The 17,886-nt window shown below is 54.3% G+C and overlaps 2 protein-coding genes across 32 annotated transcripts in view; one reads left to right on the forward strand and one right to left on the reverse strand.

The window, feature by feature from the left end:
• Positions 1 to 15,251, forward strand: part of RBPMS (RNA binding protein, mRNA processing factor) — a 172,899-nt gene extending 157,648 nt beyond the window's left edge. For 11 of the 30 annotated variants that reach the window (XM_077849042.1, XM_077849035.1, XM_077849043.1 and 8 more), the window contains 5 exons: positions 1,257 to 1,390; positions 2,582 to 2,702; positions 3,216 to 3,285; positions 9,488 to 9,591; positions 15,034 to 15,251. In XM_077849042.1, the coding sequence (XP_077705168.1) occupies positions 1,257 to 1,390; positions 2,582 to 2,702; positions 3,216 to 3,278 (318 nt within the window). In that variant the 3' untranslated portion in view covers positions 3,279 to 3,285; positions 9,488 to 9,591; positions 15,034 to 15,251. Of the gene's footprint in view, positions 1 to 1,256; positions 1,391 to 1,766; positions 2,703 to 3,215; positions 3,286 to 9,487; positions 9,592 to 12,249; positions 12,327 to 14,825; positions 14,933 to 15,033 lie in introns of those variants that run through there. The other 19 variants (XM_077849045.1, XM_077849031.1, XM_077849030.1 and 16 more) reach the window with 13 other exon arrangements.
• On the reverse strand, positions 2,722 to 12,115 carry LOC144284474 (uncharacterized). 2 transcript variants are annotated; one of them, XM_077849050.1, is made up of 4 exons: positions 12,016 to 12,115; positions 9,209 to 10,393; positions 8,459 to 8,706; positions 2,722 to 7,693 (listed from the first exon to the last, which is right to left on the reverse strand). In XM_077849050.1, the coding sequence occupies exons 2-4, from the start codon at positions 9,452 to 9,454 to the stop codon at positions 7,618 to 7,620; spliced, it is 570 nt and encodes a 189-aa protein (XP_077705176.1). In that variant the 5' UTR covers positions 9,455 to 10,393; positions 12,016 to 12,115; the 3' UTR covers positions 2,722 to 7,617. The 2 variants fall into 2 exon arrangements, 1 of the variants encoding a protein (XP_077705176.1); XR_013352883.1 differs by having other exon boundaries at positions 2,722 to 8,706; positions 10,078 to 10,393.
• Positions 15,252 to 17,886: the final 2,635 nt, after the last annotated feature.

Genomic DNA, 17,886 nt, shown 5'->3' on the forward strand with positions numbered 1-17,886 from the left:
GCAGGCACTTCCCATGCCTGTTTCTAAGGGCCAGTGTAGTGATGACAGGCAGCCACTAGAAGGGAGGGGTGGGGGGCACAGCACAGATAATTCGTCTCTTAGTGCTCTACACTGTGCTGCTCATTCAGGGTCTTCCTAAGTATCAGTTTTGGTTTGGGTCACATATGTTGTTAGAGGTTCTTATAGGGACTTCAGAAGCTCCTGACACTGTATGCAGGATTGTAGGTATGCAGTGTGTGCGTGTGTGAGGGTACCGGCCAGCTCGTGCATTTTTCTACAGACAGGATCATGTCTTACATGAAAGTCAACTGGCTAGATTGATCCCTGCTGAATTGTGGAGGAGTTAAGAGAACCACAGGTTTCCCCAGTGTTTATGATGCACTAAAGCAGCCCCTTGGGCAATGGGCACGAGTGGCTGTGGGTGACCTGGGGCCAGAAAGCACAGCAGAACAAGCAGCCCAAGTGGGGTGTCACATACCCCCCACACCCTGGAGGTCAGCAGTAGTTAGCACAAAACTGCTTGTTCACCCGGACCAGCTGCTTGCTGCTTGAACTCTGTTTTGCCCAGGAGCTCTACTGTTCTGCTCTGCTGAGCAGAAATGTGTGGGAGGAGCTCAGGCTTGGTCTTGGGGGAGCACTGCCCTCTGCTGGCAGTGGGTTCCACTGCACCTCTCAGACCTGAAAGAGGTGGCTAGGCAGGCTTGGAGTTCTGTGGAATGCAGTGAGAGGAGCCACCCTGTTGGCAGGGGCAGTGGTGTCCAAGCCACGGGGCGCAGAGTGATGAATTTCAGGGCCTCTGTTTATTCCATTACCACCACATCATCCCCAGGAATTAGCCAGCGGGCCGGGTTCAGCTCAGCTGAACTAAGTACGACTTACCCTGGACCCCACAGCCCAGTCAGCCTGCTTCTCGCCCTGGGGTGCTCGGGTGTCCTAGACCAGGCTGACTGCAGGGCTTGGGTGTGAGGACGGTGTGGGTGAAGAGGCCAGCATGTGCAAGAGGTTGGCTGAGGCTGGGGTAGGTGTGGGAGATGAAGGGCTTCCTTCTCTCAGTCACTGTCACTGAAAGTCATGCCATCCACTGCGCCCCCACCCCCTGGTCAGACCCCCTCTTCCTGTGTCTCTGAAACACCAACATGTCTTGGCCTCTTGGGGCTCAGTGCCCCAGCCCTACACCCAGGCAGCACCAGTCGCCACCACTGCGCTCCCTGCGACTCCAGTGCACACAGACCCATCCCCTCCTGCTGTGTGTTTAGGTTCCCAGCCCCTCACCTGCCGTGAGGCTGTGCCCCCGTCCCCTCCTTTACCACCTGTCCCAGGAAGGCAGCTCCAACTCTGCCCTTTGCTTAGTGAGCAAGTGGATTCAGATGCACAAAGCCATAAGCCATGGGTAGGTATGAAATTTTTCTTTGTCCTTCTCTTACCCACCCTCTCCTCACTTTTGCCCCTCCCCCTAAGCATCTGTACTCCTCTCTCCCTCTTCCTTCCCTTTCTCCCACACGTACCTTCTTTGTTTTTCTCTTCTTTATCCTGCATATACTCCTAAATTCCCCAAGTGACATGTTTGGTAGCCTCCCTGCTTGCAAAGAGTTTCTGGTCCCTCCTTCCCTTAATTGCTATTGAATGCTGAAGACGAAGCTGACCCTGCCTTAAATGAACTTCAGTACCAGAAGTGTGGTGAACTTCAGCCACCACCAGCTACCGAGGAATATAGCTTCGCCCTCTCAATGCAGGGGACCCCTTCATGCTGGTGATCTGATTTCTAGGAATATCCAGTGTGGGCCCCGCCCCACCAGACGATCCCTCATGGGAGGCTGGCCCAAGGTCCCTGAGCCGCATTCCTGGTATGGGCAGAAGCTCAAAACGCATCTGTGGTCCTTTTAAGTCTTCATTTCCTGAGGAAGTAAGGAGGTTGAGATAGAGTGCCCCAGTGTATCCCCTTACCCTGGAGCCACTCTGTGAAGGAGGCCCATGGAGTACAAGGAAATGCTGAGGACTTCTGCATGTGCGCCAAGACCGAAGGCTGGGATCCTGTGTGAGCTCCGTCTGGGGCCCCCTCCTAGACATGTTACGAGAGCAAGTAGAGCCTGGGCCCTGGATCCTGCCTGATCCGGTGGGGTTCTGTGCCCATGGGGATGTCATTCACAATACCCAGATCTCAGTGGATTTCCTCACCTGTAACATCTATTTTATTAAACTATCAAAGTAGGTGTGCCAGGGTAAAATTCCTTCCAGCATTGCATTCTACTCTAGAAGCACTTCGGGCCAGCCCCAGGTAAAAGATCCATCTTTGTCCTCCTGCCACACTGGGGGGATGCCAGTCCCCGTGGAGCCATCCAGCTCTCTTGAGCAGGATTCCCTTTGATGTAGTTTGCTCTCCCTCCCGCACTCCCAGCTTCCCATGTTGCCCTCGGGGTGATGGGGCCATCCCTCCTCCATGAAAATGAGAGGAGCAGTGGTAAATGGGCATTTCTTTCTTCCATCCAAAGGCTAAGAGGCAAAACCAACATTGCCGACGGGCGGACATTTCTTAAAGCCAAAGCACATTTGCTCTTTGGTTTGTGTCTTCACGTTTCCTCAGCGCAGAACTGGGAACCTTCAATCAAGTGGACAAAGCATCACTCAATCCATTTGTTTTGTCACTGGCCTTCCACTTTGGAAACCTAATGAAAAAGATGGGGCTACAGGTCCTCCTCAGCAGAGTGAGCAGAGGGCTTGGGGTACCGGAGACCCCACAGTGCCAAGAAGCCAGAACTCCTCTTGTAAAAGAATAGGAGCAGGATCTCAAAGCTCTCCTGGCCAGCTTACTGGCACAGATGGGTCCTGAGCTGTCCCTTCTTTGTCAAAGGAGATGCATGTTTCCATACCTGCTTAGAAAACCACGAGGCGGCCTGTTGCCTAGCCTAGGCGTCACTGAGTGAGCGCAGAAAAAGGGACTCGCTGGGCCAGGTGGGCCGCAGTAGTGGCTGGCCATCACCTTGGCAGGAGGGCGGGAGCGAGGGAGCTGCTGGGCCTGGTGTGCTCTCCCAGGGGTAGCTTTGCTGGGGGCTTGGTTTGGCGTTCTGTCGGGACCATGGGAGGCCCTGGGGGAGCTGCCCCCCGCCAGCACTCGAGAGCATGTGTGAGCCGGCTCCATCAGCCGTTGGGATGCTCCCAGGATGAGGATGGCCAGTGGGAGCCCTGGTTCACAGCCTTCTCTCCACATGTCTTTCCAGATGCGCTGGCTCCCTCCCTCCGAGGCTACTTCTCAGGGCTGGAAGTCCCGTCAGTTCTGCTGAATACTACGTAAGTACTTGGCTCGAGGGACGGCTGCATCAGGTGCCTTAACGGGCCCAGTACAAAGCAGATGTCCAGGATGTGGGCGGCTCGTGTCCCGTCACTGCCTGTCACTTGAGGAACTCCTCTGAGGTGGTGCATCGCTCCAGGGAGATTGTCACCTGGGACTAAGGGAGAAGCAGGGGATGGTGCTCTGTCCAAGTCTAACTTGAGACCCCAGATCGTGGTCTTACACTTCCTAAATCAGCAGCTAGTGCCAGCTTCCGTGTCAGGTGCAGCCAGCATGAAACTGCCACCGTCCTCTGGCTCCAGGTGGACAGCACCCGCCAGCACACGTAGGGGGGGCAATGTCACGGGAGTCCTAGCCATTTAGCAGAATTAACTTCCTGCGTGCGAACACATTAGAACTTTAGGTAAGCTCTGATCTGTGTAGCCCCCTAATCCTTCAATTGAAGGCAGACAGAGCGCTGTTTCTAGCAGGCTTTCCTTAGACTTTCTCATCTCAAAGGAAACAATATGCTACATTGGCATCTCTGCGCCATTTGATTTTAGACTTAACCTTGCTTCAGGGAACCACCGAGTGGATCTTTTTTCTATAAATGTATAATATGTGTAAAATTCTAAATGCCTTAATTCAGTATCTTGACTGGATTTCTGTTAAATACAAAGAAAGCTCTGTTACTCTGAACTCTAATGTGGTGGAAAGTCTTTGAGGTGTTCTGCTCCTATGGTCTTCTCTTGGTTTATATCATTCCTTCACAAGACAGGAAGAGAAATGAGAATAGGGAGGGACCAGACCTTCATCCCTTTAGAGATGCTAGAGAGGTCATATAGAGTTATGTGCCTGCCTCTACTTGATGCTGATCTTTTGAAGGAGGTATATCGGGAAAACTGGCCTCCGGTTGACTTAGGCTCAGCTTAAATGGGGGAACAGTTTCAGACCATTCATGGGGGAAGGACTGGGAGAATGGTCGATGTACTCTGCCTCCCACGACAGTGTGCTCCTGTTTCCAGAGGCTGGTGGTGTTCACCCCAAGGTACCTAGGATTGGGTAAGTGGGATATTCTGAAGCTCATAGAAGAGTTGATGCAGGTAGATCTGGGCACTTGGCATAAGGGGGTAGCTGAGAAAGTTGATGAAAGTGGAAGAGCGGTGAGTGGGACGCAGCCTTGAGGCTCACCTAGACATAAAGAGTCCGCAAAGGACGAGCAGCCTGTGGAGAAGGCACGGTGCCCGGAGGGGTGGGTGAGGGCTGGAGCCTGAAGGGCAGTGGTGAGTTGCTGGGTTCAGCAGTATCAAATGGTATAGGAAAGTTGAGTAAGATGAGAGAAGACCTCCGAATTTGGCAGTCTCACTTGACCGAGGATGGTGGTGGCATAGGGCCTAAGGAAGGATTTTTTTTTTTAAGCATTTACATAGGCCTAAAGGAAGGCATGATCATTAAGCAGTTGCATGGTTCCAGCCGGTCAGATCCTGCGCTTTGTTTATATCTGCTCTCCTAAGTTGTTCCAGATCATCCTTCCTTCCCCACAGACCTATCCACCAGGGACTAGAGGCAGCCCTGGCTACCAAAGGAGGGGTAGCAGTTTCCCCCTTCCGAAGTGTGGCTTGTGAAGCTATAGGATCCCATGCAGATGGAACACCTCCTGTAGATGCACCACTTGTTCTGAGCGCAACTTGAGCCATGAGCCAGACTCCTTGCTCGGGGTCTGGAGGAAGCAGAGGAGGGGTAGCTAGGCAGGAGGATGGATGACTGTAGTCTCCGTCCTGCCTGAATTTAGACCAGTTCAAGTGTGGATCCATTACTCTGGCTCCTTCTAGTCTCTTGGATCAGGTCCTTGAGCTAATGATCCAGGCTATGTAATCCTAGGGAAATGTAAATCAGAATTGAGAACAGTGGTTCTGGTGAAATAATAAACAGTTTAGTGCAGGGACGCCTGGGTGGTTCAGTGGTTGAGCATCTGCCTTCGGCTCAGGTCATGATCCTGGGGTCCAACGATTGAGTCCCACATCAGGCTCCCTGCAAGGAGTGTGCTTTTCCCTCTAAGTCTCTGCCTCTCTCTCTCTCTCTCTCTCTCTCTCTCTGTTTTTCACGAATTAAAACAAACAAAACACTTTAGTTCAAAAAGGCCAAATGTACGTTAGGTGCCACCAGTGGCATCACCAGCTCACGTGGCGTGGCCTTCCTCTGTTCATTGTGGGGGGGTTTCCTTCCTCTCTGAAAAGATGGCACCTGGATAGAAGACAAGAACAGGAGTGCTGTCTGGTGTCCCGACATGATGACCCATACGCAGATCCAGACTGGCCGTCCCTTCCAACATGTGGAGCTCTGGGGTGCCACCCATCCGAATTCTGAATAGTCGGGGCCGGTTTCCTTGGGGCCCTCCAGGGGATTTTCATTTACTCACTTTGAATTCCTATTGGGAAATCAGTGACTAGATTAGAAAAGTCAGCAAGCTCTTTATTTAAGTAAAACTATATCATGTGTCTGCTGTTGCTAAATACAGAAATGTGCAGACCAGGCCTGTGCCCCTAAAACTCCAGTTCTATGAGTGGGAGTCATGGATACATATTTTAAGACAAAGAGCCTACCACTCAGGATGCATCCTACCTTCACAGGATGAGCCTGTGAGGAAAGCCCCAGAGGCAGGTGGGAGTGTGGGTGTATTTACCATCATCGGTGGCATAAGTAAGACCATCAGAGGGGTGGGTGTCATTGGAGTTTTAATTTGTTCAGCATCTTGCTTGATGGTGTTTAGTCTGGCTACAAGCTCTGTGTATCACTGGAGTTTTGCTAACAGTCCTGCCAGGGGGCAGACAACCCCAGATTACATGATAATCGTTGAAAATGATCCATTTCCCAGACGCGTGGAAAACAGGAAAGCATGAGCAAGTTTCTAGTAACTCTTTACAGGGAATGAGAGTTACACAGCCTTCCTTGTTGGGTATCCAAATGTAGTTAAATTTAAAAAAGTTAGGAGCAAGGGTTGACATGGGAGGACGTTCTTTAAGAACTCCGAAAATTTCCCTGGCCATGGACCAAGACTGCAACAGCAGTTATAAGCACATGCAGTTAACAGCGTCACCGAATGGGAGAAGGACACAGCAGGCGATAATAAGGCCGGAATGTAAAGCCATGTACTCCCCATGTTTTGTTTTGGGCGAGAACAGCCTCGTCTGTCTCTGGCTATGAATACAAGGGCCTTGGGGTGCAGCCATTTTTCGGGGACCCCCTCATGCTGTATGTCAGGCAGAGCTGGGAGCTCAGATGGTGGTGGCTCCTACAGGCACCCCTGCCTTGTCTTTAGAAGGGCCCTGAGAGGGGCGCCTGGTGGCTTAGTCAATTAAGCTTCTGCCTTCGGCTCAGGTCATGACCCCAGGGTCCTGGGATTGAGCCCCGCATCGAGCTCCCTGCTCAACCAGGAGCTTCCTTCTCCCTCTGCCCTTATCCACGTGTATTCTCTCACTGGCTCGCTCTCAAATAAAATCTTAAAAAAAAAAAAAAAAAAAGCCCTGGGCGGTGCTTGCACCTGAATTGCCACTCCCGGTTTCCTGTTAACCACAGTCTCTGTGTCTCAAGTTCATTGGCACCGTCTTTGTCCCATGAACATCAGCAAGAGACTGTTTTGGCTGCTAAGGATACAAGAGTAAGAAAAGCAGACAAAAAGCCTTGTCTATAACAGGGAGAATATGGATAATAAAACACGAGAGGTAGGGCAGTGAGAAGCGCTAAGGGAAAAAGAGCAAAGCAAGGTAGGTGGGTTAGGTGTTCGGGGCTAGCAGGCGCTTCTTGTGACATGAGTGACATGGGGGAGCAGAGGGGTCGGCATCAACTTGGCACCTCCCATTCAAGCAGAAACCCAAAGCTTCCCAGATCCGTATGGGCTTCCTTTTTCAGAACAGACTCCCTTTCGAGCTTAGAGGATAATTGAAGTTCTCCAGTCATCGTCTTGCCTTCCCCTTTGCCAAGTCACAGTAAACAAACTTGCGGTGCAGCAGGCCTAGACTGGGCGAGGCGCTAGGGGAGCACAGCGCGCCCAGGCAGCCAGCACAGCTTCACCCTGGGTGCTGATGCTTCCTCAGGAGCACCTGTCAGGTTTCCCCAGAGCTGAGCCACAAGCCCCAGTTCGGATTCCCTGAACCCCGGTCCGTTAGGCTCCTGGATGAGTTGTAAAGGTGGAGATGGGCCTGACACCTGCACCGTGTCAGCACTGTGGGGGGCACCTCTTGCAGCCACTCTTGTGCCCTCCACACTCCTTGGGTGAAACACCACAGACACCTGCTGGCCACACAAGCACACTGGTATGGCACCCCAGGGCCGTCCAGGCTGGGATTTGCCTGTCATGTTTTCTGTGGGTCTGGCAGGGAGCCTTCGAGATCCCCGAGCTGATGCACCAGGAGAATTGCTAGCTGGTCCCTGGAAGAAGTAGAAGAGGGTGGCCAAGTATGAAGACCAGGCTGTGGGGTCTGAGCGCCTTCCCTCTGCCCCACCCCACACCCCATGCAACCGGCTGGAAAGGGAAGTTCAGAAGGCCTGTGTGCTCGCTATAAGGTTAAAGATGAGCACGTTCGGACTTGCCTCTGTGTTTTCTGTAGTTTGGGGAGTCATCTCATGGGGGCCGCCCTAGTGCACAGACAGGTGCTGCTGCTGCTGCTGCTGCTGCTGTCAGAGCAGCAAAGAGCAGTCCGGTGACCATGCACCCTACTCCCAGGACCCAGGGTGGGTGCCACACGGTCCCCATGCTCTTCATCCACTGGTCTTGAGTCATCCCAAAGGGGTTCAGCCCAGTCTGGAGGGATGTGGCCATATGGGTGGGACGTGCTGCACTGGCCTGGCCATCCCAGGAAGGCGCACGGTGGGCGCTCCCATCCCCAAGAGCTCTTGGCAGGAGTGGGTGGGATGGGGAGAAGTCGGGTGAGCTGACAAGTTTTATTGCAAAGACAATTATTTCTTTTCCTGCCCTCAAATGACCCAACTTTTACTAGGAAAATAGGATTACATGTACTCATCCTTTGATGTTTTTAAAATGAAAATCTGGGAGAAACTTTCTTTTTCCTTAATTCTGAGAACAGAGATGTCCTAGGCAGGTGGTCTTGCCTTCAGCCTCACCCATAATCCCGGCAGAGGGTTTGAACTCAGGCCTAGCCTCCCTGCTGAACCCCAGGGGGCATCTTCCCATACCAGCAGACCAGTGGGGCCTCTGGGGACCTCGGGGTTCGCAGAGCACCCTGTGGTCTCCTGTTCACGCAGCCCCACATGCCCGAGTCCGTGACCCTGTCTGCAGGCAGCAGAGCAGCACGGCCGGGGCTACACCTAGAAGAGATGTCCACAGGGCCCAGGGCCACTGGCAGGCATGTGCAGGGACGCAGGCTTCCCTCCTTGGCTCCGGGAGTTCTCATGAAAACCAGCTGGCTCAGAGGCAGTCGTGCCTGCAAAAGAATATAAAAAATTCATGACTTGCTGGGTCTCGGCACCTTCATATTTCAAAATTCTCAGACCCTAGGGAATGGGATTTCGTCACAGATGTTCCTTTTAGTTTTTGTTTTCCAGAAGGTGGTTGGAGCAAAGTTTAGCTCGTGGGTGCACGTGACAGCACAGGATCCTCCCAGATAATTGCTTTTGTGGCCTTGCGCTGACCAAAGTTGTTACTGTGGTGGGAGGCAGCTCCTGGAGGTGTTAGGTTCGGGGCTTTTCCTCTTTTGGGGGCGGCTTCAGGTCTTGTGCCTTTCCTGACAGGACTTTCAAACAGCCCTGGGGATCCAGCCCTTGGAACTCTGCACGGCTGCCTTGCCTCGTTGGCCAGGCGGCCTCCTCTTGTGCAGCCCTGCCCCAATGACCGACTCACGCCTACTTGGGAGACCGAGTGAAGACGGCTTGACGTCTCGCACAGCCCCCTTTTCTCCAGATACCCTTCCCAACCCCGACCCTTACCTGCCCCAGGGCCAGGGAGCCCCTGGGAGCCACACTATGCGGCCAGGGTCCTTCCTGTCGACCAGGCCCTAGGCTCGTGGTCCCCGTGGACTGCTTTGTGCCCTGGGCACTTGTCCTTAGCTCTGCAGGGGAGGCCTTGGTCCCTTTGCCATTGAGTCTCTGTTCTTTGCTCGCAGAACAGGCTGCCCTTTGGGACCCAGGGAACCCCAGTAGCAGACTGGCCCTGGGGGTTGGAAATTCCTGCATGCTGTTAATGGGCGATTTCTTTCTCCATCCCAGGTTCCAGGTGTGTGATGGTGGCTGCAATCTGTCTTGTGGGTATTAATGCAATCTTCAGTGGTGGCTACTGTTCTCGAGCTGTTCTGCAAAACTGGAGCGTGCTGGTGAGTTCCAGTCAGAGGCCGAGCAGGCCCTCTGCGCTCTGGGCAGGGCACCAGGGCACCATGATGTAGGTAGGGACGTCCCACCAGCATCCCAGCATCCCGTGGGAGGAAGTCCTGGGCCTCTGGGGCTGGGGCCCCGCTGTCTAGCTGTTAGCGTCTCCCCGATGACTCCAGGGGGCGCTCTAGGTGAGACGTGCCGGAGTCCGGGGCTTGCTCCTCCTTACCTCCTCCAGCCACAGCGTGCTGCTGAGGTCAGGGTGTCCTGGGAGGACCGGGGGCTCTGCAGGCCCTCGGAGCACGTGGCCCAGTACCTGCTCGTGCCACAACACCCAAAGGACTACTCCACGGACAGGAACTTACACATACATGACACTTTCCCCTTTGAACCCGTCAGCCTTTTTTGGAAATTAACTGTTTTGGTGAGAATCTTTTAGATGCAGTATGTATATTCCTTCTGACTTGCCAATCCAGTCGTACTGCACATACCTTGGCTGTGTCTCGATGATGCAGACATCTTCACAAGCCTCTTGGAATAAGCATGGTTACCCTTGAGCGTAGCCGAATGACGCAGGGTTCTCACTGAATTCCTCCAGACCCTGGGCCTTCCTGCTGGGTATTGTTTTGGTGATTTGTTCATCTCTTTGGTCTTCCTCCAGCTTGTAGTAGTAAGCATAGTCTTACTACTACAGGTGACCAGCCTGCGGGCTGCCACACAGAGGGGCTTCCAATCTCTCTGGAAAACTCGGCCCATAGCAGTTAGGTCTCGGCCCAAATAAGGTGGCGAATTTCATCGCTAAGGGGCCTATGAAGAAAAGATGAGTCAGAGGGCAAGATTCCTGCTAAGGACAGAGAACCAGGCAGATCTAGCCAAGGAGGTCATTACCACATTTTTGGGACTTAGGTAATTTCTTGCTCACGCCCTGAGCCAAAGACAGATGCTCAACCGCTGAGCCACCCAGGCGTCCCCTGGTAAAATTTTCTTAAAGGACAAGATTTTGTTTTTTTTTCTCCTCCCCCTCTGGCACATTTTAAAGACCAATTAAGTGGCACCTGGGCACTCAGTCAGTTGGGCATCTGTCTGCAGCTCAGGTGTCAGGGTCCCAGGGTCCTGGGACTGAGCCCCAGGTCAGTCTCCCTCTCCCTTCACCTGCTTGTGTGTGCACTCACTCGCTCTCAAATAAGTAAATAAGATCTTTTTTTTTTTTTTTTTTTAAAGGCCAATTAGGGGGACGCCTGGCTGGCTCAGTGGTTGAGCATCTGCCTTTGGCTCAGGTTGTGGCCCCAGAGTCCCCATATCAAGCTCTGTGAAGGGAGCCTGCTTCTCCCTCTGTCTCTGCCTCTCCCTGTGTGTCTCTCATGAATAAATAAATAAATAAAATCTTTTAAAAATAAATTAAAAAGACCAGTTGAAAGCTACCCATATAATTTTTTGGAAGCAGGTTAAAATAAGGATTTTTTTTTTTAATGTAATAAATTGACCCAAACATCAGTAATCCAGGGCAAATGCAGATGAGCCCAGTCAGGAAGCAGTAGCAGCTAGAGCATGCGGTGACTTCATTTAGACAATGGCCTGGGGACCTGGAGCAAAAAAGGGGTAGGGGCCAACCTTGGGACTTGGGGCAGCTGAGAATCTGGTTACAGGTGGCCGGCCAGCATGGGCCAGACAAGGTGGTGGGCACCTTGGCACTAGCCATGCCCAGCTTGGGGCTCACCAGTTCTGGGGCCATCCATGGGGTACAGGAACGGGTTTGGAGGAGGCCTACTCTCAGCACTGCTTCTGGCCTGCCCCTGGAGGGTGGACATGGGCCTGGACTGTGAGGAGGCCGAGCCTTCTCTGGCCAGGAGTGGGAGCTGGAACCCACGCAGGGCAGTGGCCTGCTGCCAATGCTGTGCTAGCATCTGGGGCCAATGGGCACGCACATAAAGGGGCAGGTGGGGGTGTGTATATAGAACAGGGGGGAGCAGTTTCCAACTACAGAAGACTGTTTCCCTGGAGACTCTTGCCTGTGAACCTTTTAAACTGTTAAGTAGGCCTTTTATTACAAATTAATATCGGTATTTGATTTTTAAAAAGATCAAGCTAACAGGCATAATATGAAAACTATATGTTACGTGTGTATTGGGAGCTGAGGAGAGGGGAATATTCCTTATCTGACTTGGGTATAAATGACTACACTAGTAAACAGGTCAAGTGTATGGAGTAGGATGGGGGAAACAGGACTTTCTTCCTGCCGGAGCTGAGTGGAGAAAGACCGGCCAGGCCTGGCAGGGTTCCCGCCCCATACGCAGCAGCAGCTGTGCCCAGTACCCAGGGCCACAGGCTGATCTTTTTGATCAAGGACAACTGACATGTTTTAGAATCGTAGAATATCCTTTCAGACGGCGACAGAGTCCATGGTCTCCAGCGGGATGGTTGTGACCTACCTCCGACTAGCTGTTTTTGTATCTGTGTTCCCCGGTCTGTCCGTCCACCGCCGTCAGGAAAGGCTGTGAGGAGGAGCCGATCTGCGAACGGGGCCCCCCACCCTCCCCACCCCCCACCCCACCCCCACGGTGCTATGTGTTCCCGGATGTCTCCATATTCTGTTTAAAATGTCCTTGTTAATACATTCCAAGGTTTGAACTCCGTTCTTAACTAAACCCCTTCCTTGTTTACAGGGACTGAAATAGCCACATTCTGACCTTCTGTTCAGTCTGGGAACCTCTATGGCCATGTGGACGCATTCTTTTCCCATGTGAGAGTTCTATCTACAGAGCGCAGTTACGGCAAAGCTCGGGAAACCGTCCACTCTCGTCCCCCCTTCTCTCTCCACTCCTCTCCACGGTTTCCACTTCAAAGCCTTTCTGATCAGCCACAGTTGGCCAGCCTCATGCACCTTGCTCCCTGCTCTGGAGTCCAGGGAAGGGGACAGGGTACTGGGAGGTCAGGGGGGCTGCTGGGCACCTTCCTGTTCCCCTGTCCGTGCTTCTCTAGAAGGCCCCCGGCGGGTGCTGAGGGTGTCCCAGGCTCAGCCAGGGGCCTTATCCAGACTACGGAACCGAGCCTTGGTGCCATGTGCCCCGGGCTGTCCGTGGCCCCCATTTCCGTTACTGCCCCAGGGTGCAGCAGGGTGCAGGTGTCGGAATTTCTGCTACACACAAGGGACTGTGTCTGGGCTGGAGAAGGTAGCGTGAGGGACAAAAGTCGTCCAAGATGCTCTTTGGGAAACCCAAACGGTGGCCTGGCCGGGGAGGACTCTTGGCCGGGGCTCAGGGTTTGCAGGAACAGGAGGAGGAAGGGTATGTACCGGCGTCGCGGCGTAAGCGGATCATGACCAAGCCGCCGAGAGCCTGGAGGGATGTGCTGGGGATCTGGGTCTCGGCGGGTGGGGGGGGGGTGCGGGCAGGGCAGGTGTTTTCAGAATCTTTGTCCTCTTGCTGCCCCAGCAAAGTGAAGACTCGGATTAGGTGAGTCCACCTTGGGCGAGGTGAGCCCAAGATGGGGCCGGAGGTGCCTGGTGGGAAGCGTCACCTGAGGGAGTGGGCCGTGTCCGCGTCACCAGGGGCTGCGGGAGGGCTGGAGCCGCGGGAAGGGCAGGTGTGAGCCGGGGTTTAGACTGTTGTGCCTTTGGGGTCCCAGCAGAAATGGCCGGGGCAGAGCTGATAGGCACGGGGACGACCGTCCAGGAACTGGCTGTGGAGCCAGAAGGGCCCGGGTAGCGACGTGTGCCTGCCCCAGGAAGAGAGCAGATGCCCGGGAGGGGGTTGGGTGACACAGGGACTGCGTCCCCCCTGAGCCCGCGGGCAGGGGCCCTCACAGCAGCCAGCCCCTTCTCCTCTGTGTCCCCGCACGAGCCCGTCCGTGACCTGTGCCCGACTGGGAGCAGCCGCAGGGGCTGCGGGTCCTCGGAGCCCAGCTCCTGCAGTTGGCACCCAGCTCGCGATGCTGGCTGTGGCCGGGTTTGGGCGATGTGGGACTTGTCGTTCGGGGCCCGACGAGCCCGGACGGTGGGGGCAGGTGGCTTGTGGCCCCCGCGTGGCAGCGGGTTTCCTGGGGGCACCAGGGTGGAGGCTCCTTTGGTGGTTCAAGGGCAGCAGCTCAGGCGTCTGAGGGACCGATGGGGCCTGGGTTCGACGGGAGGGAGGGCTGTGCCAGCCCGAGACGACGCCCAGAGCCCCGGCCCTGCCACCCCCGGCGTCCCGCTGGGTCCGAGTCCAGGTGTGGCAAAAAGATGCCGCTCAGGAGTGGGCCCCCGGCCCGACCCCGCTCAGAGCATCTCGGCTGTGCGGCGCGTGCCCGGGACGCGCTGTGCATGGGTCCGGGCACCTGCCAGGCCGACCAGGACCCTGTCCTTAGCTGGGCACCAGAGGGAGGCAACACGGTCCGAGGGGAGATTCCCAGGCGGAATCTCTGTCCTGGCATTTCAGAGAGCTCTGCTGAGAGTGAGGCGGGCGGGGGTCACCGGGGTGCTGTGTGCACCGGGCCTCCCTGACCTTGACCCGGGAGCGCGTCTCCCACCCCGGGGCACTCCGGCCGGGCCTCGCTAGGAGCAGCAGAGTTAAACTGATGAGCTAGCGAATAGTGGCAACAGGCTCAAGGGACCGGTTAAGTGTCACTGACGTCACAGGTGAGACTCTGAATGTCCAGATCCTGTGCTCGAAAGCGCACCCCAGTTTCTCCCGAGGCAGAGTGTTCCATGAACCATAGGTTTGTGGTGATGATACTGAATCTTCCGACTCGTGGTCCGATCTTTCTGCTGCACCTGCTCACAGGCTGTGCCACGGTGTAGCGGGTCACAGCACTAGCGCAGGCTTGGCTTAGGAGGAGGATTTCCCAGCATCGTCCCGTTTGTGATGTTCCGGACTGTTCACGGGAGGTGTCTCACCTCGAGATTCACGGCTAAATACACATCGTCCCAAATAAGGCTCACTTGGGAGAGTTAGATGGGTGTTACTAACGCTGTCTTCATAGCTTCCTCCCGCGCCCAAATAAGCACTGCCCTGCACAGCATTCTGGTGCCTGCCGTTACTCCTGCCGAGACCTTTCCACACCTTTATGAGTCCAGCGTGTTGGTGAGACGGCAGGAAAACAGGGACAGAGGAACAGTAGAGGTTCACTGTGCAGCCGTGATGGAAGTTAGGAAAACCGTAGAACCACACTGGGACCGTGCACGTGGCAGGAAAAATCTCAGGGAGGAGTCAGAGGCTTGTTTTGTTTGCCACCAAGCAAAACACACGTGAGCACTTCCTTGCAGATGCCAGGAAGCAGCTCCTGAAACGTCTGTGGCGAGAAATACATACACTGCCCGTGTGTCCACGGTGAGAACCCTGCTCCCAGGAGGGGTCTCTGGAGGGTCAGTTGGTGCGTCCTACGGGCGTCCACGCGTCCTGCTGGGTTAGGGAAGCTCCCAGCCGCTCCCCGGGAGGTGAGCTCTCCCCTCACACGTTCTCTTTCTGTTTCAGGCTTGAAAACACCTTGCCCAGTTTTGGTCCCTTCAAGACTTTGCCACAGCCTCTATCACACATCTGTTTTTCTCGAAGAAAAAATATAATAAAAATGTTTTACTCTTTTACACTGTATAATTTTAAGAAATAGTGTGTTATTTGTGAACGCATGGTCTGACATTTCTGTACAGTTTGGAGATATTTTCAAACAAAACATAAAAGATGTCAACAATAAACCAAGAGAGTGAGTATTTTTATACCAAACATTTTAAGTATGAGAGGATGGATGATCTTACACTGGTTTGGATCACAATTTTTGTGCTTGACTTTTGAATGCTTGTAATTAAAAATATCTATTTTTTCTCCTCCAAGATGCATGTTCGAAGCATGTCTTTAAATATTATGAAATTTCTGGAATCGTATGGTGAACGTCTGGCAGTCTGCCTGCCTGGCTAGATCCGGGGTAATGTAAGAAAGCCGTGTCAGAGGTTAGGAGCAGGCGACCTGCGGCCCGGCTGGGTACGCACCCCCAGGTCTACGAGGACACTCTGCAGGAGCTGTTCCCACGATGACACGCTGATAGCTAGACGAGCCTTTCATCGGTTCGCGCTCCAGATCCACATGCGCCGTTAGCCCTGGCAGCTCCCGAGGAGCCCATGCAAACTGCCTTGGTGGGTTTTGCTATGGTCTGAGGTGAGTTATCCTGCCACTGGCTCACCCTGCGTGCGAGACGCACCTGCGCACACCTCCCCCAGGGGAGGCACACACGCACACAGCTAGCTGGCTGCTACAGGCAGCTCCTATCGCCCAAGTGATTTTTCAAAACCTTGGTTGAACTGAGCTGCTGGTCCTGGCTTGGGGCAGCACCACACCAGATGAAGCCTCGTCACAGCACTCTCTCGAAGGCTGTGCGCCCACGGTGACACCACCCACTGCGCCGGCCGGAGAGAGAGAGGGCGCGGCCCCCGGGCCTTTGCAGGGAACACTGTTCAGCTTGCTTCAAAACCAGTCTGGTGCTGGAAGCGGATGCCTTCCCAGAGTCGGTGACAGCTCAGTCTCCCCCTCCCCCCTTGTGGTGGAAGAGCCTGTGTAAAAATAAACTGACCTAAGAATTTTCATCTGCTGATGGAGCTCATCAGTTGGCTGGCGGCTTATTCTCCCGCTGGGCTGAAGACTTCCGTGTTTGAACCATGACATGGTTGGTTCTGGGGTGGGGAGCTGGCTATTTTCCACTAGAAATAAAGAGATCAAGCGGCTTCTAAAGGTCCTCACAAAAGAGACAACAAAAGAGCTGGGGGGCGGGGAACGACACTTGGGGTGGCGAGGGGGGGCCCCTTCAAAGCCTGCTTATGCCTTCCACACCACACGGCTCCCGGGGAGACTTCTATACTCTTGTTTCTAAGGAAAACACACTGCCACACAGCCTACTATACTTTTATAAACTGTTTAAAGGTACTTTTCTATTGTCATTTTTAAATAAAGTGCTTTTTCCAGCTGTCACACCATTGCTTGGCCAATTATTTTCTGCAAGATCAAGCAAGAGCCTCCCACCCTGCAGCCCAGCAGGTTCTTTCCCATTCTCGGTGCTGACAAAGCTGAGGCCAGAAGGCCTGAGGAAAGGGGATGGGATGGGACAGCCAGAGAGCAGCCTCTGCCACTGCTCAGCTGGGGGCACGGGGTGACCCGCTGATGCCCTAGACCCCGGAGGAGGATCTCCAGGTAGGTCTGCTCCCTCCTGGATGCCTTTTATCACACCCAACAGACGAAGCTTTTAAGTGGCAAGCCAAAGCAGGGACAGCCTGAGGCCAGTGACTCATAGACCCATTTAGCCACCGCTTCTGCCCCCCCCACCCCAGGGGCGGAGGAACCCACAGTGCTCCATTCTGAGTAACCGCAACAACCAGGAGTACCTATCCAGTAGTCTGGTGGGCGCTGACGCAGAGGGCCCAGTGTCCTTCAGTGCTCCCTCTGCGGAGGGACCACCCACCCAAAGCAGGTCCCAGTCCCGCCTGCGCACGCCCTGGAGCATCAGTATGACCACAGGCGGGGGGCACTGGGCGGTCTGGGAATGGAGGGCAGCTGGCCCCAAAGGTGCTGCTCTGGGACGCGCCATCCCAGCCAGCAGCTCAGCACCAGCACGTCCATACACTGTGTCCCCCGGGCCCCGGGCAGCGCTCTGCTGGTGACCATCGAGACACACACGTGCCACACTGGATGGTATTTACTGATGTAGTGGGAGTATCAAGTATGTCCCCACTGACCGGTATGAAAATCCATATTCTCTGTCACCCTGGAACACGGCCACTCAGTCATTGGTTTTGTCTGGTTGCCAAGTGACCCTTCGTGTTCACTTGGGCCACTTGTGAGCACAGGGCTGGCTATAAAGCTGACACCTGAAATTGAATACTATGCCTTCCATCTCTGAGACAAAACTACAAATTAATTTGGAAAAGAACCCTAACACTTGCAAAATGAAAGGTACGCTTCCAGGTGATCGTTCATGGGCTTCAGATTCACCGCACAGATGCTGGACCAACTGGGCGATCCCGGCCTTCACCTCTGAGGTTCACCCAAAGCCTAGGACCCCATGGCATCTTCGGGTCCTGACTTGTGTGGCATAAAGAACATTCTTGAGCGTGAGGAGGTGTGGCTCATCTCTGAATTCCGTATCTACTCAGCTGGTTTTGGGGTGACCAATCCGCTAGCTGTTCCTGGGGGCTCTGAGCAGGGAACGCTGAGCCCGAGGAGTACGTTCAGATTTCCCCGTGCTCCACACCACTGGGGTATCTGAAAGTTGGGTGAAAAGGGCATTCCTACCGGCCTGAAGAGCGGCGGCATGTGGCTGCCCTGAAGCTCCAGCTCTAAATCCCG

This window comes from Canis aureus, chromosome 15, assembly GCF_053574225.1.
Source record: "Canis aureus isolate CA01 chromosome 15, VMU_Caureus_v.1.0, whole genome shotgun sequence".
NCBI lineage: Eukaryota > Metazoa > Chordata > Mammalia > Carnivora > Canidae > Canis > Canis aureus.